The sequence below is a fragment of the Numenius arquata genome, chromosome 8 (genome assembly GCF_964106895.1).
Source record: "Numenius arquata chromosome 8, bNumArq3.hap1.1, whole genome shotgun sequence".
NCBI lineage: Eukaryota > Metazoa > Chordata > Aves > Charadriiformes > Scolopacidae > Numenius > Numenius arquata.
The window spans coordinates 31,929,185-31,947,005 of record NC_133583.1 but is presented as its reverse complement, the minus strand read 5'-3'; the positions used below and the strand labels follow the sequence as shown (position 1 = coordinate 31,947,005).

General features: G+C 42.3%; 1 protein-coding gene across 1 annotated transcript in view; it reads right to left on the bottom strand.

Annotated features, from left to right (window-relative positions):
* Window positions 1-4,721: 4,721 nt before the first annotated feature.
* The window catches only part of SOAT1 (sterol O-acyltransferase 1), a 31,515-nt gene continuing 18,415 nt past the window's right edge, over window positions 4,722-17,821 (bottom strand). Inside the window, exons 4-16 of the mRNA XM_074151989.1 lie at window positions 15,513-15,661; window positions 15,364-15,423; window positions 14,824-14,931; window positions 12,781-13,063; window positions 11,609-11,687; window positions 10,814-10,895; window positions 10,069-10,114; window positions 8,788-8,917; window positions 8,285-8,382; window positions 7,249-7,347; window positions 6,613-6,748; window positions 5,625-5,770; window positions 4,722-4,778 (exon numbers count right to left, since the gene is read on the bottom strand). Coding sequence (XP_074008090.1) covers window positions 4,722-4,778; window positions 5,625-5,770; window positions 6,613-6,748; window positions 7,249-7,347; window positions 8,285-8,382; window positions 8,788-8,917; window positions 10,069-10,114; window positions 10,814-10,895; window positions 11,609-11,687; window positions 12,781-13,063; window positions 14,824-14,931; window positions 15,364-15,423; window positions 15,513-15,661 — 1,473 coding nt within the window. The remainder of the gene's footprint in view (window positions 4,779-5,624; window positions 5,771-6,612; window positions 6,749-7,248; window positions 7,348-8,284; window positions 8,383-8,787; window positions 8,918-10,068; window positions 10,115-10,813; window positions 10,896-11,608; window positions 11,688-12,780; window positions 13,064-14,823; window positions 14,932-15,363; window positions 15,424-15,512; window positions 15,662-17,821) is intronic.

Sequence of the window (17,821 nt, the reverse complement as noted above, 5' to 3'; positions counted from 1 at the left end):
CTAATCTTACCACTTTTTCTTCTAATGAAAAAAAAATATTCCATTAGTTTCATAATCTCCACGAATTCTCATCTGAAGCCTCTCTCCCTGCCCTGAGCCTTGCCAATATATATTATTCTTTATAAATGCTCTTTGTATTACAACTTTTTGACCTTCTTATCAGCTGTATCCTTGTGTACTGTGGTTTCTAATTAGGTTAGGGACATTTCTTTGCCTTCAGATACACGTTTGTGGGTGTAGGTATAATCTAGGAGTAATCTTGCCAGGTAGTTTCTTGTCTTGCTGCGTAAGTGGTTTTTCTTGCAAAGAAAACAAACATTCACTAAAACCTTTTTTTTTTTCCTCCTTTTACAACTCCATTTGGCAGCACACACTATTCCTACCAGAGAGGATGGGAAGATTAATGGCGCTGTTCTGTAGCAGCTGCAGTTTAAGGACACAGAGAAGACTTGACTTCAGGGCATGCGGTGCGCAGCTGGAAAATAACACATTAAGTTCTTGGCGCACAGCCCCTTTTCAGGCCCAAAATAAAGGGAGAAATAATCAACATGATATACATTTGGCAGTTGCTCCAATTTAACATGCGTTAGATTGGGAGAGGTTAGAAACTCAGGTCTGTTGCAAGAGCTATCAAGTCTTTCCGCACGCTCTTCTCCAGCGCTTCCAAGGACGTCCCCTCCTCCAGCAGAGATGTGATGGCTGATACCCAGCTTATGAAACCCCAACTACTCTTCGCAGCTGGTATTTAGCTCTGGCATTTCCTGCTGGCTTTTTAGGACCTGAAGAAGGGCTTGTGTAAAAGGTTCTTCCTACACACCCAGCCCTGGAGATCTCCTCCCCACCCTCCAGCGGTCTTGCCTGGTACCTCCAGGCTCAGGCCTGCCACAGCACAGCCCATCTCCATCCCTCTCCCCTCCCTGCCCTTGGAAAGGGGGAGACTTGACACCCCCACCCCCCCCATACCTGCCAGCCGTTACCTGCTGGAGGACCTTCTCCATGGCTCCATCACCATGGAAACACAGGGCTCTCACCACAACACAGAGCCCACCCTCCCTCCCTCCCTAGCCCCACAAGGCTCTGACCCACATCTTCTCACCAGAGCAGCCACCTCCCCAGGAGAACCACCCTGCCCCCCAGCTCCCATACAACATCCCCCCCAAACCAGGAGCCGCAGAGAAGAAACAGGCCAAGCCAATTTTTTTTTCTTTTCCTCCCCTAATAGCAAAATATATTTCAACTCCTGTAATACAGTAGATTATAAACAGCTCTTCTGCATGACAGAACACGGTACAGGTTGTGTACAGGGAACCGCTGGTGCCAGGGCCCTGGCCCGTGCACAGCTCTGCTTGGGCACCCTCTCCCCTGCCACCGCAGGTGAAGGGACAGCGATGGCTTCTTGGCCCCGGCCACAAGCGCAGGGAGAAGAGAGGAGGCTGAAGTGGGCTGGCTCAGAGGCACTGCGGGGAGCCAGTTCGGAGCCCTGAGGCCGCAGAGTGCGTGAGCTTGCTCACAGCTCAGGCTGGACCGCCATCCTTCCAGCCCATCTACATTCAGAAGGTGGGAGCTCAAACAGTTCAGGTTTCCTTTAGCGGGTCACATCAACCATGCCAGTTCGTATTAAAAAAAAAAAAAAACCAACAACAAACACATCATGACTTCCCCCTCTTCGCCCCACGGCATGTAGCACGTGCCTTACTCAGATGGCTGTCACAGGAGAGCACACAGCAGCTCAGAGGCAGGACTGCCTCACCTCTGAAGGCTGGAAGTGAAATGTCCCAACAGAAAGGACGTACTAGGCATGAAGACTCTGCAGAGGTTCAGCTGTCCTGAGAACAAACTGTTATCTGCACGAAAACCGGGACACGTTTCACCGAATTAATACTGATTTTTGTGATGTTACTGAGCAAGGAGCTGCAGCTGTACTGGCTGCCATTCCAAAGCTGGAGGCTTCCCACCTCAAAACCGAGGGAGTTACCATGGAAGCAAGCTGCACAATTCTTCTGTTGGAAAGAACCACAGGGAACAGTATATACTATTATTAAGAACTTGTAAAGGGCAGGTTGTGAACCTCAGCATCCTATTGTCCAGAACACCATATTGCTAGCTCTGGCAGCCTAAGGAAACTCAAACAAACATGGTATAATTGACTCTAATTAAACAACCAATGTGCAAAAGACTTAGTATTTCCCCTCCAGTACTCTTGAGAAAAATTAAAATAAGCCCACATTCAAAAGCAATTTAAAAAACCCATGAAATTTAAAGCACCCCCAATTATTAATGCCCGGACAGCACAGTTGCCAGATGCCTTTATCTACAAGGCTAAAAACCTCAACTTGTCAAAAAGCAAAACTAGTTCCAACAGCTGAGCATCCCTTACTGGTTGCCTTTTGCTTGCCAGATGCTCAAGCCCTGAGGCTTCAAACACTCAGGATGCTGACACAGTAAACACTGATGTTCTTTATTAGGAGTACAACAGTGCCAGCTGCGAGGGAAACACCAAAACTTGGCACAAAGTGCCATGATTTGATCTCCTTTTGAGAACACTGAGACAGTAGCAAGACCTGACACGGGCATCAGGAAGACAAATCAAGTCCCCAGTCCATCACACCCCATCTGAGTGCAATTACAGCCGTACATAAGTGTTTTGAGCACCACAACTGCGAAGTACTGGACTGAATTTCATCCTACATTAAGGAGGTGACAAAGCTGTTTGGCCAAAGGGTGGGATGTTTTTGTTTGTTTTTCAAAAAAAGGAGAAAAAAAAAGGAGGCTTAGTTGCCCCAGCCCTTGTGTCCCTTCCTCCCACAAAAGGTATAGTGAAAGATTTCGGATTAATCAAACTGAATGAGAAGAGAGTAACCCATTGGATTCTCAGGATTTTATATACTAATACTGCCAAGTTTCAGTATATACATTAACTCCTTCCTCTGAAATTAACCTAACCGTTTCAACAAACAAGTCCCAGTAGGAGATATTTTAGAGGAGAGCCACATATGCAAATGCTGTATTTGGCAAATTTGACCTGACACGATGTCCTTTCTGAAGAGCCAGATTCCTTCTTACAGGAAACCAAAGACCTGGAAGACTGTAAGTATCGCCTAGCTTTCATGAAGTTACTTGTGACTCAGGTTAGTAAAAAACAGAAGGCCAAAACACAAAACAGTTTTAGGTGGACTGGGAGACAAGTCCATCGACAGCCCCAATACTCCTGGTATCCAATACCTAGGGCTGTGGGTCAGTAAAGAAAAGCTGTTACTGAAAAGCGCATTGAAAAAGTGAACATTTGAGTAATTCAGAAATCCCTGTGACCAAAGTTAAGGTGCCTCCGTCCAGTCACCCTCTCTCTCTCCAGTAACAGGAGATGCAGTCCCAGTAAAACTGGAGAGATACGTACCCACATACTGTGTAAGTTCCCTTTTGTGCTTATCATCTGGCAGAACAAGAAAACTGAAGAGACTGCCTAATTAATAGATATTGAAACACTAAATTCACATAACGCATCTCCCTTTAGCAGTGTGTACGGGAGGATGTCCTACCTCTTCAGAAAGAGGAGGGAAATGCCTAGGAAACTGGTTTTCACTTAAGTCCCCACCGACATAAGAGCAGACACAGGCAGAAGAAGCAGCAGCTCTGACTCCAGCCACTGTGTCAACCCTCGTCTCCCACCAACAGCAGCAGAAGCTGCTACAACACACGTTGGTGAGAAGCACCGAGATGTGCTGGCGTATTGAGCTGGACGTAGCCGTCTCAGATGAGAATGCACTACGTATCTGTAAAGCCGATTGCATTTTCTTACAGTTGGGCCATAGTATTTCAGACCTTTCACACTAAAGAAAGCCTTAACAACTCGTACACCTTAAAGCACCTCCTTAAAGCAAAAGCTCCTTCACAAGTTAATTGTGTTAAAAGAATTGATTATTTGGAGCAAGAGAAAGGAAAAGCTAGAAGAAAAACTATTCCTCAAGTCACAAAGGCCTTCAGAGAACAAAAATGCTGTCAGTCAGTTGGGAACTTAATGAATACAGAGAAAAACTTTCAGTGTAAAAAGTCAAATAAAGGCTGCATACACTGTGCCCTGCTTCCAAACCTGATTCTCCAATGCAGCCACAAGTAAATCGATAACCCCCTCTTCCTCTGCCCATTTGAAATCTGTAGGCAGCCAACATAGATAGAACGCAGTTCAAAGCCATCCAGGAATACTTTGGCTATTTTCAGAGCAAGGAGGCAAATACCCTGTTGCTCTACCACTTGTCTGGGTCATAGCAGCAGACAGGATCACAAAGAAGAGAAGTTTCGCAGATATCCCATTACGAAGAGGGAGGGAAAAAAAAAGACTGCAAAGGGTTGGCTAAGGAAGATGGACGGACGCCAACAATGAGCTACTAGCAAATCTGACTATCTGTTGTCCAGAAGAGCAGCAACTTGGGGGACCCCTGGATGAGCAGGATTCCAATAGACTCCACCATCAGCTCAATGCTTTACTGGCAGGAGAATGGCTCAAAGTGGGACAGCATGTAGTAAATGCTGCCTATGAAGCCTGTTGCAATCCAGGTCAACTGGTTTGCCTCAGTAATGTTTAAAAAAAATTACAGTTTCTCCCCAATAATCAGGAGGCACAACTTCCCTTAGAAAAAGTCCATAGTGAGTTAGGTCATTGGTCCAAATACTTGGAGGACAATTCTCATCTTCTGTGATGATGACATGACCAGAGCATACCATTTTCACATCTTCATATGACATGACCATGAGCGTGGTTTTAAGTAGTCCAGGAACGTGGGCTGCAAAACACAGAGGAGCGGTATGTCAGTCACAGGCAAACAGCACCAGCTGTGGTGTGCTCTTCTGAAATCAAGCTTCCCCAACAGGAAAGATCAAACAGCGTTTTCACATCCTGCAACCCTACTCTTATCCTCACAAAACACCATGTAGAAGCGTAGCTACAGTCACAAGTTGTTTGCCTGCTATCCAACTTATCCCTAGTTCTGACAGATCAGCTAAATGTTGATTTTAGTAGCATACTGTATCAAGAAGACAGTCATTTACAATGGCAAACTCTTAAGTGAGGAGAACCAAACGTAAAATAGAGTTTGCCTGAGGACACCTTTGGTTAAAACTGAAATCAACTAGGACAGCAAGAAGTTTTAGGTAGTACAGAATCCAGTATCAATAAAATTAGTTCTAGAGTCAGAAAGTAATACGAACAAACCAAACTCACCATTTATAGGCAACCAATTCTCACTACCACCCACTCTAGCCTGGGAAAGGCACAATAGGCTCAGTTTTTGTAGGCCTCCTAGAAGTGTTTCTCTTGACCTCATTTGGCCACGTGCTGCAGTTCCATTCACACAGCCTGAATGGCCCAGCGTACTCTCAAGTAATGGCTTATGTCCTCAGAGATGTGGGACAAACACCCTCATTTTCAAATAGTGAAATCCCATCAGCATAGAAAGAGCACTGATGAAAGCACTTTTGTTCGAAAAAGCTTTCCTAGATGCTCTACAGTTTCTAGGCTAAATAACTCCTAACTAAGAGCATGCTGCCAGAAAGGCTCGTGCCATTTAACATCTGCTCTGTCCCCACAGCAAGAAAGGACAGTGATCCCACAGGAAAAGGTAGCCACTCACATTTTCCATAGGGCAGTACTGGCGGGCATACCACTCCTGGCTATAGAGGCAAATGATGACACCTTGGCCCAGGAAAAGGGAAGTCCACATGATCACATTCCAGATGGGCCCTTTCCGACGGTCATTAAGGATGAAGTTGAAGACCACTGGGAAGAGATGAAACAAGAAGCATTGTTCAGAAACAAACTCAGGATTAAAGAATCAAAGATCCACTGATTTCATTGGATCTTTCCCTCCCTTCACTTAATCTCTGAAGCAACAAGGCTGCTCTGTGAGGCCAGTATAGTGCAAGAAAATCCGGTTATGCTCAGCAGCAAAGCAAATACTAAGAGATGATTCTGACATTTACTTCCAATAAGTTTTTCAACAAGCTGGCCCAGCTGTATGCCTCTGGGGTTCAATATTGCTCGCGTTACGCCAGTGACCATGACATGCTGGCAGAGGTGGCCTAGAGCTTATTAGAGCCCTCTAACTTATTCTACCATTTCATTTTGGGTTTTGAGCAAGAGCTTTAACTTCTAAAAGGCCTCTGCTCCTCACTGCAGCAGTAATGTAATACCTGTCTCACACTATGACTTCAAAGAGGAAGACTTCCAACTTGCTGACATACAGCAATGCAACTACGGCTTGGCAAAGAGGAAGCAGTGCTATTAAAATACATACAGTGTGTCATGAATGTCATGAACAGCAGTATATATATGTATGTATGGCTCTCTCTCCCCACCTATACCTTGCTCATCTGAGTCCCAAGCTTGCAAACCCACTGTGTGTACACATATATCTACTGAGCTACTTGGCTGCAAAAAACCATTCACAAAGTTTGGACCCCACAATTGCAACTCTTGGACAAGAAACAGTTCTGTGTGTTAGTGCCTAGAGGATAACTGGCACCAGTATCAGAAGAGCAAAGCAGATTTGTTTGAATAAAAAAAAAAAAAAAAACCACAAACCCCACAACCCATTCACATACTCTCTCCTGGGAACTTACTTCCAAAGCACATAAACAGGAAAAAGAGAACTGGATAGAAGTAGCCGAAGCAGATGCTCAGAACATATTCGTGTACAGCAGCTGATACTGTGAAGACAGACAGCATAGCTGCTGCTTTGAACTTCTTACCAAAAAACTGCAAGAGAGAAGAATACAAAAGTATTACAAGCTATTCTGCTGTCATTTTAGTTTTATTGTTTCAACATTTTTATTTTTTTGTTTTCTTAAAACCTGAGCTAACAAGGGCCTCCTCCAGGCATAATAAAATGCTAAATTCTTTACAGAGCACGTTGGATTTTAGGTGTTCTTCTTCAGGCATATTTCTGGTATTCTGCATTAGTACTCAGGTTGAGCCCACTCATGAAATATCTACCACAGCCCATCAAAATAGTGCAACATCAGCTCATATTACTGAGTCAATCCTTACACTCTTACATCTCAGACCCATGTTTTATGCCTATTAAGGACTTGGAAATGAGCAACAGATTTCTAAAAACCACAGTGGCTACCCACAACAGCTGAGGCAAGACATTTTTGTGCTTCTCAATGGACAGTGACGCTGCATCTTGTCAAATGTACTGTCTTGCTCAGTGGTTAAATGTTCAGTTAAGAAGAATACATCTGCTTGTTACTCACCCAAAGGAAATCCCTGTAGGCATAGTAATAGAGCCAGTCATGTACTACCACGTTCCAGGTTCGGTAGTAGTTTGCATAGGAAGTGGAATTCCACCAGTCCTGAAAGCATAGTTGAAAGAGTATAAATCTAATCAAGCATAAAACATTCTACAAGTCTTTTCTGGGATATCAAGTTGAAAAATATTGATCAGAGTAATACCAAGCTAATATAACAAGTTGCACCACAAAAAACAATCAGAGGGCTGGAGCACCTCTCCTATGAAGACAGGCTGAGAGAGTTGGCATTGTTCAGCCTGGAGACGACAAGGCTCTGGGGAGACCTTATAATGGCCTTCCAGTACCTAAAGGGTGCTACAAGAGAGATGGGGAGGGACTGTTTATCAGGGAATGGAGCGATAGGACAAGGGGTAATGGTTTTAAATTGGAAGAGGGGAGATTTAGATTAGATATTAGGAAGAAATTCTTTACTGTGAGGGTGGTGAGGCACTGGAACAGGTTGCCCAGAGAAGCTGTGGATGCCCCATTACTGGAGCTGTTCAAGGCCAGGCTGGATGGGGCTTTGAGCAACCTGGTCTAGTGGGAGGTGTCCCTGCCCATGGCAGGGGGGCTGGAACTCTGATCTTTAAGGTCCCTTCCAACTCTAACCATTCTATGATTCTATGAAATAATGCATTCCATTGCAGTTTCAACATTCTAATCTGTAGATCAAAATTTGGTTTTATTCCAAACTGTACTGGCTGAGATGATAAAAGGATAAAAAGAGTGTTAACAGAGTTACTGGATGGGTCTGGTGGCTGGTTCTGTTGTGCACAGGGTATATTACCTTAAAAACAATTCAGACTGCCAAGAAGAAATTGGGTCTGTTCTACAGCACAGCAACAAACTTAAGCCCTAACAGCATAAAACAAGCAAAACCCTGTAGATGCCTTGTTTGGAAAAACAACCTTCAGTTTCCTCATCCTTCCTTTCCATTAGGAAAATTAATTTTAGAAGCTTTATAAAGCTTGCATCATGAAGTATAACTCCTGCTTCTTACCTTGTAGAACATCCTGTCTGCAAAGCGCAGCATCTCAGCAAATGCATTAAGCCAACAGTGAAGGAATGCAAAGAAAACCAGGAAGAGTATCAGGACACCTAGAAACAAGGTAGATTCAGACTGGTTTTGTATAGTGCTTTCTATCAGCTATAAGCACGAACACAACACAGTCAAGACTGTTCTTACAGGCACTGACACAGATGAGCTTTCTGATACCTGTACAAGAGAGTAAAAGCATTTCATTTTCTCGCCACACCAGGTCATGGTTACCCCAGAGTGAAATAGAATTGCTACAGAGCCTATAACTTTGAAGACAGTTAAATTCAAACCCAAGCTTTTATTTTGTGCTGCTGACTCTAAAGTTCAACACCATAACGTTGAAGTCTGCCCACAAGACCTTCTCTGCTGATCTTGGCTGTCACTAATGCATTTTATATGAAGCACTTTCCCCTCCCTTCTGCCTCTTCCAGAAAGATACAGTCACTCATGAATCCAAGCCTTACCTGGCAGAATGGAATTGAAGATACAGAGGACCAGCCCTCGAAGATTGAAGGTTTCTTGACTACTGTTATGAAACAGAGGAATGCAGAGTCTCACAAAGATGTAGTAGGCATAGAAAAGCGAACCAAGCACCTGGAACAAGAAAAAAAAAGTCTGAGTCCATAAGAGAAACACACAATTAACACATCACCGCTTGACAGCTCTAGGAGAGGAACAGCAGCTGCCAACACAAGTCAAAATAATTTATTTTACATTGCTGCTACTAAAATTCCCTAAGGGTCCAGGCAGAAAGTAAGCCACAGACATCTCTGTAGCACATTGACAGCCAGGAGCAAACCCAACTTGTCTTTTCTATTGCAGCAGCTGTAAGTTTCTCCTAGTCCTATCAACTCAGAAGTCATGACACACAAGATTTGTGCCAGTGCCAAAGTAAGTGGGGAAAGTACCCTGTGATCTAGTTCCAAGGGCAGAAACGATCAGAAAATACTTACTGTAGCTAAATTTCATATTAAAGCTTACTTTTCTTTTATCCCAAAGGAGATGTTTCTAGGCCAAGTCACCTCAGGCCTTCTTTGGCTCACGAACCCATGGGCCATGGGTTCTGGAAGTTGAGGTCAAAATGCAAGTCACTGCTTTAAATACTCTGAGTGCTCTAAGCCAGGTGTGTGCTTTATCACCCTCTTCTGTCAAAGACCAGGCCTTTTCATGCTTTGGTTTTTTGTCTTTTGTTGTTAATTGTTTGGTTTTTGTTTCTTTTTAAATTGTTTTGTTTTTTAAAACCATGAATGCATTGTGTGCAGTAAAAGTTTCAATCATGCAAATCTTGGAAACATCCACAAAAAGCAACTGAAGCTCACATCCAGGCAAACGTGAAAATCAGGTCAACCTCGACCTCAAATAAGCACAGAATGTTTGGACCCCAGACTTAATTAATTCAAAACTAGCCTGAATATCTGCAGACAGGAAGCTGTGCCAGTGACTACAATACAGTTCCAGTGTAAGGAAAGAGGGACAGAGCACGGGTATTGTGCTCCCCACAGACACATGCAGCTTTTGTTTGTATGGAATGGAGTCTAAAGGTTTAAGCAAGAATCACTTTTTTTAATTTGACACAAGCATTAGCATAGCAAGATCACCGTTTCTTTTTTTAGTCACTAAAAAGTACTCTTTTCCAGTAAGCCCACACCAAGCAAACAGTGATTTAATGCCAAAGGGAGAACTGCTTAGCAACACAGTTTAGATGATCTCTGAAAGCGCATTCTTCAGAAAGCTGTACTACTCACCTGTGCAAATTTGGTAGCTACATAGCCCCATCTTATCATGGGATTCCTAGGAAAAAGAACACATGATATTATATCTAAATAGGGCCTCAAAACAGCAAAAAACCTCCCTTCAGTTAGCTTTACTGATCTATACTCTGAAAAAAACCTGGTTTTTGAATTCTAGAGTTCTTAATCTCCTGACATCCAAGAGAAGTCTGCCCAAATTGCTGGTTCCTCAATTTCAACCTCAGCAAGAAAACTACGGCAATTACATAAATAGAAAAGTATCTGGAAGGCAACATGATGCAATTACATAGGAGGTGGTGATCTGCCCAATAGTCATATAAAGGGCTGCTGACTTGACACTGTCAAAGTGCAACCCAGCAACGTACAGAGAAGTTTGGGAGTTCCCAGTTTTGAAGGCTTCAACCTACCTCCTCAAACTCAAGAGACAGGGCTGCTTATTAGCACCACATAAAACAACACACAAGCCTACTGCAGGAACTGGGTGTCACTAAATACTCAGCAGCAAGTTCTTGATCGGCTTCACTTCAAGTGTGCTTCCCAAAGAAATAAAACCAGAACTGTAAATTCAAAATACTATTAGCATTAGAGTTTTCATGATCAAGTCCTGCTCTTGCCAGGTTACTGACTTAACCACGTCTTTATGAAAGCTCTAATTCATAAATTGAATAGATCACATTCAGGGATGTTTAACATTCGCTTCAGTTTTTAGACTAATGCTTTATTGATGTTGCTCCCTTACCTGGGATAGTTGTCTCTGTAGATGAGGGTGGGAGCAAAGAGGAAGTATAGGTATTGAGAAATTCTGGGAATAGGTACTGTGCCTGGAAAAGGGGGAGATAAAAATGAACACTCTGCAATCTTTCTGCTTACTGAAGTTTTTGGTTTCCCCCATACCCTTTCACAACATACACCCCTTGGCAACTCAAAAAAACATCAGTCTGGAACTAAAGGTATGGGGTCTGCAGAGCATAAACCAAACTAGACATTATCAGACAGAATTGCGCCCCTCCCCCCGCCTTGAAGCATAGTTAACAAGTGAGGGTGATTAATAGGTACTGCAGTGTTAAGGAAATGTGATATCATTAGTAGTATTTTCTTCAAGGGAAGGTGAAGCTACAAGGCCTGTACTAACACTGGGTTAATGTTCAGCTCTGACATGCCTGGCTGAAAGGGCTTCTGTGCTTCTACAATTGCTGTCATTTCAACTAGAGCACTGAACTGGAGGGGGTGCAGGCAGCTTCTACACACCTTTTTCTCCAAAAAGCAGAAATAAGGAGTCTTGTTGAAGCAAAACCTAAGACACAGAGACGACTTCAACCTGAACAACAGTCTAGTTCATTGCTTATTATCAAGTAAGAAGGTTCAGGTGGAAATTATGATGCAGAAGGTCAGCCTAGAACCTCATCACCTGCCCATCCAAAGTCACCTACACAAATCCTACCTCTCCAATTCATGAGGGCAGCTCAAAGCAATGGAGGGAAAACAAAAGATGGTTATGCACTGCTGTCAAAAAATAGTAGGGCAAGATACTCACTGGACTTGTCCTTTACAGAGGACAGGACTCTGGGCACATTCTCCCGGACAAATGAATGAGCCTTCATAACAAGACGAACCTGTAAAACCAAGAGAGTATCAGTTTAATACTCTCACTTTCCCAACTTCCCAATAAAGACTGGATCAAGCATATTAAGGCAACACCTTCAACATCTTGGTTTCTCTCCAACTTATCCCTTTTACAAGGAAAGGGCTGTTTCCTTTGCCCACAAGCCTGTTTAACTGACATGAATTTAAAACACTGCAAGGTGAAACATGCAGTAACAATCACACGACTCAGGAGAATCAAAACACATCCCACTTACACTCACAAGACCACAGCATATGCAGGGACTCCAAATTACACTAGTAAGTCACTAATTAACATTGACTTAAAATCGATGCAAAACCAAATAAAATAGCCCTATCCATTTCAACAGGCCAGTATGTTTCAAAAATACTGAAACTGACTCCTTGAAGTTAGATGTGTTCTACAGCAATTACCACTACATTAGAATAAGGTGGTGCCGCACAGAAATAGTCCCTGAAGGTCCAAAAGGAGGCTCAGTCCAAAGTTAATTCTTCAACCATACACTCTCACATCCGGCCATCCTCATTTTAACCTGATGGCCTGACCAGCTCTCCACACTCCTGCACTCTTTCCCTGCTTGCCCTAAAAAAGAAATTTCCACTTTCGATAAAGTTCTGAATACAAGACAAAGACAGCTGCTTCTTGAGAACAGAAACAGAAACCACTTGTTGACTATGTCCTTGCCTTTTGTTTTGGTTTTTTTTTTTTCAAAGGAGGAATGTTACAGCTTCACAGTGAAGTACAGCACAACAGGTTCTTAAATTGGTTTTAAGCGTTTAGCATCCACAAAACAACTAGAAATAAATGCAATTTCAGCCTTGAAGCATGTTCAGAAAAAAAGAACACGGCAAAATCTTAAATACAGGGTAAGAAAAACAAGCAGTTTCCAACTCAAAATGAAAGTTACTCTCTACTTTTTCTCATTACACTTGCTGCCTGTCAGTAAGTCAAAGACAAACTCCATCCACAGCTGTGGCTTAATTTAATGAATAAAAACAACCCTTGACTCCATAGCAAAAAAGGACCCTTCTCGTTTTGAAAACAAGATCCAATATATCTGAAGACACTGGGTAGGGACCTACCTGTTCCAGTATTACAATAAAACGGGAAGCTGGAGGCAGGGCATATGTTATAGCAATATAGGTTGGTCCAAATCCAAGCCCAGCTGTTTGGAAGAGCATGAACAACACCCCATAGAAGAGAGAGCGGATTCCACGATGGGAGGAACTGCTGTAGCCTTGGGCCCACCAGACGAAAAGGTTGTATGGGACGGTAACTGTGGCACAGAACATGCACAGCCAAGTACAGAAGACAACTGGGAACTTTCCAAAAACAAAGACCAAGAGATCAAATCCTAGGACCAGCCTAGAAGGCACAAAGAAAGAGACAATATTCAGTGTCCATTGTTTCATTAGAAATACTTCTATACCACTAAGTGGTTACAAAATGCAAAGCATATGCAAAGATCATTAATTGTTTGACAGTCTAGATAGAAGTTACTGTGGCAATTTTCAGCTCAGAAACAGAGGGCTGTCTGTGGCAGATTTAAGTGACCACCCACAAGCACATCAGAAAATAAGAGATAAAGGACTCATGCCATCAATGCTGTCAGGCACAGCTTACCTTCAAATCCCACAGGGCTTAAGCACATCTTTAAGATCAGCATGTGCTTTAAGAGCAGGCTCAAGCTCATCCCTGCTAAGAACAAGCATGTGACTAAGGGATGCACTGCTGAACCGGGGTCCAAAAGAGCTTTTGCGAAACACTCCCAAAACATCATCACTATTATGTTAAGAATCAGTTCTTCCCAGAAGTTTAAAACACCTGAAGAGGCTTTTTCCCCCACTTCTAGAGGCATGAGATACTTTAACATCTAGCACTCAAACCTAATTTAATTCTGCTTTGTGAAAACTGTAAGCATTCCACATGGATTCAGTTTACAAATCACCCCAAGGGCTTAGGGTCATTAGATGGTCAGTCCAAACACGTCCACGTGGTGCACACCACATACTTTATTTCATTAATCAAGTTTAAAACATAGGGATATAAACAAAAGGACATTCAACCTTACTGGCTATCAAAATCACCAGAGCTTACTCCTATACTTAAGCAGCTCTTCAAAACCAAGATCAGAGGAGAAGGTAGTACAGAGTACACCAACACATTTTATTTGTTCTCATGCTGAGGCTCAATTGTAAACTGGATGCAAATTATCAGATCTAGCTGAGAACATAACAATGACTTTTTTTTTTAAGTAATCAGAGAATACAGTCCTATTAGTTGATTTTGGAGGTAAATACCTATTCTCCCCCAATGCCCATACACTGTTAAGTTAGGATAAGCTAAACAATATTCAATAGTGTACGAGCTTGTTCTTATACCTAGACAAGTGGGATAATGATTCTAATCAAGATACAGCTCTAGTTTTGTAAACTGAAATCAGATAATCAGCAAGATAAACATGTAATCCTACTTGTGTACATGGGATACAGCTTGCCAAAAAGATACTATTTAAAGCAACAAGCAAGTGTGAGGAAAACAGTCTTTCACAATCTTACTCACAACTAGCTACCTGCAAAGCACAATCTTAACAGAAGCCGTGCCAAGATCCTTGAGATTTTTCCCCAGGAAAAACAAAAAGTTCTATTTTTATTTAAGCACAAGTACAGTGTTCCAGAACTGTCATTTTTAAACAGAGAAAGGATTGCTGAAGTATTTAAGTTTTTCTAAACACAGTCCTCCTCCAAGCAACACAAGCAGCTGAAAGCTACTGTTTCATTAAGATACTCAACTAAAGCAGTCCACATTCAATGATGATCCCTCCCTTTTGCCAGCCTTGTGATGAACTAAACACATCAGGCCCAAATGCATCAGCCATAATTCTCATGCAATACACCAATCTGTAGGATTTCCCTAACATCTAGCTACCTGATTTGAAATGACCATATCCCCTCAACAGGAGTTCCAGCATATATTTTAAGTATGTCAAGTTGACATACTTCCCACAACATCCCAAGAAGGATACCCTGCTTCTTTCTGTGCCATTCTGCAGTTTCATGTACCCCTGGTGCTTTGGAAGAGAGGATTTCCCAGCCCTAGTCCCTGTCTTCCCAAAGCGTTCTTACCTTCCTTCATCAATGAAGTCTACTAAAAGCGTGCTGAGGATGAAGACAATGAGAAGAGCGATGAACATGTGGTAGATTGTCCTGATGTGACTCACTTCAAACAGCTCACTGTGGGAGAGATTTGAATGCTATCAGGCCATTGGCATAGCACATCACACCTCCAGCACATTAGCTTTCACAGTGCTTCACAGTAAGGTAAGATGACATCACTGACATCCCAATTCAAAGGGCTGAAGGTAACGCACAATTTGAGTGCCAGTCCACACAAACACTTCCTCCCTTTATCCACAAAGGGCAATTAGCCATTATCTTAGCAGTACTGAGAGGACTGTAATGAAGGTTTACATTTAGGAAGCCTGCAAGCTGCAGTAGAGATGTTTTAGAAAGAAACAGAGAAGCTTAAATGGATTAATCCACAAGGGTTTGAACATAAGACCATGGCGGGGGGTGGTGAGAGTACTTCAAAGCAAAGGCTAGTCTGTTTGCTATCAAGGATATTTTCAGTTAATCTAACAGAAAATGTGTTCATAAGTTACTCACTCCAAGAGGGACCTCCTGGCAGTAAAGATCTTCCCGTGTTCTGGAGGGGCCCTCAAGGTCCTGCAAACAAAGAAGAGAACACACAAGAAAGGAAATAAGGCTTCCAGGAAACATAACCTTGTTACATGAACACCTTAAAACTGACTTACTTGGCTTTGTGCAGCTCCTTCTCTGAGCAGGAAGCTGGGAAGAGGGAGGCTGAAGATGAGGAATCCAGGAGCGCTGATTTTGCCACCAAACTGTTCACAAACTCTGTGAAGTGACTGTCCACTTCCTTCATGAAAGCTGGCTTCAATTGCTGACAGCAAAAACAGAGCAGAAAGTTGTTTAACTGTCTGGATACTTTTTCATAAAATATTTATATTACTTTTTATCCCTGAGCAGGGCAGAGCAAGGCATCAAGAAAACATTCCTGTACCATCTGCCAACAGCTAGAGCCAACTTGGACAAGATCAGGTGCTTATCCCAGCCCATTCATAAACCTCAGGCCAGAGGACTTTGAATAACATTTATCTTCTGTCAGATGCACCACAGAGGACCAAAGTAAACATACTGATATATCTATCTATCTATATATCTGGAGTGACAGGTATTTCGCATATTTTATGGTGCCATGAAGGTTGAGCTAAACTTAATAAATGAGCCCAGGAAAATACTTCTCAATTTTAACCAGTTGCATCCTTAGCATATGAAGCAAGTACAACAAGATTAACTTTTTAGCCTATCTAGTGTTATTGAGGGAAAAATGGACCTTTTCACACTTGTGGCTAAGCAATCACCACTGATGCTCTCATGCATTAATGCAGAAGCGATCTCAATGATATGAGTGCAGGAAGAAGGACCAAGTTTACCCTTCCACTGCTACCACTTTGGATGAAAACTTTCACATACCAGTCAAATTACAGAACGCACAGAAAATTTTGACTAAAACAACAAGACAGGGTAAGATTACTAAGCATCGAGACTGAGCAGCAAGAGGGACAAAACTGGTAGGCAGCAAGACTGACATTCAAGAATTCAGGGGATCAAATATACCAGTTGAATTGCCTACACTCCCTTTTCTTCAGACAGCATTATACAGGCTATCTTCTCTATTACGGCCAATGGTGACAAAGTTGCACCGTTTTTAGCTTAATCCTATTTTTCTTCTCTCATTTTATTAGACAAAGGCCACTTCTGGAGCTTCTGGTTTACTACAGACCTTGACTTCTAAGGGTGCTTAAAAAAAAAAAAAATCTATGTACATCTCCCTTCTCTACCATCTTTTTGGAAAAATGCACTGATACAGTACAAAAAAAAGAGGAGATTATCAGTTGTGGATAAAGCACAGGCCACCCTGGTCAAAGCCTGCTTGCTTCACCTGATGAAGAGTTTCTTTTCTGGAACGGAAAACATTACTTAACCCTCCCAGTTAAGTTACTTAACCCAGACAAGGACTATGATTCATCTTCAATAGGCAGATTGTAAAATGCTAAGATGGTTTTGTATTCCTTTTGTCCTGCTTGAGGACTAGCATGTGTAATTCATTCCTAAACTTTCCTGTCTGCAATTTAGTTGAATCTGCTATTTAGGTTCATAACATGAGCTTTGAAAGACCTGATTTCCCACACCGTAGAGGGAGGTTTTAAAACTAGATGCATCTAGAAGAAACTGAATAATAAAGTGTTCAAATTTATTTATTTCTGCAGAAAGTGCTACACTGAGCTCTGGATAGGTCTTTGCTGTGGTGCAAATTCTCTTCCTCTTTATATGCAGAGAGGATGCTGAGATTTGCAGAGTGGCATAAGCATTATTCTTATGACTAGAAAAAAAAAGTAGGCAAAATAAATTCCCTCAAGGAAAGGAAAAGGAAACGTGTTCACTGTATTTCAGTGAGAACTTTGGAAACCTAAAGATCCTAAGATCTCTGGCACTTCAGAAGAATTCTGAAAATTTTGTTCCTTAATGTCCAGTCCTCCAGACACCAAATGGTTTTCCCAATACTTGAGCTTTCAGCCATGCTTCATCGCTAGGCTAACATCCAAGTTCCTAAATCAGTAGCTTTTTTAGAATGCTCTGCCAGGTAGCCATCACCTTCAGCACAGGAGACTGGTAAGTTTCAAGAAATTATTTCAAATCTAATTGTATACTGTATTTTGCTTATTTATGCAAGTGTCTATTGGCAACATTTGTCTGACCATCCTTACGCCTGGGATTTTTCAAGTTTGACTCCAGATTCAAGGCCCAAGTCTTCCTACGTGGTAACTACATGTTATTTCATCTAGTCTTCCTACTGATCAGCTACTTAAGAAACACGTATGTTTCCCTGATCACCTTCAGAATTCCCCGCTGCTACCTACTTTCTAATCTTGAAAGTTGAAAAGTAACAAGACCAAGAAATCAGTTTTCAAGGAGGGAAAGAAAGATCCTGGAAGTTGTGCAAAAAAAGGATGCTTCCTCAAAAAGCATTTGACACTTG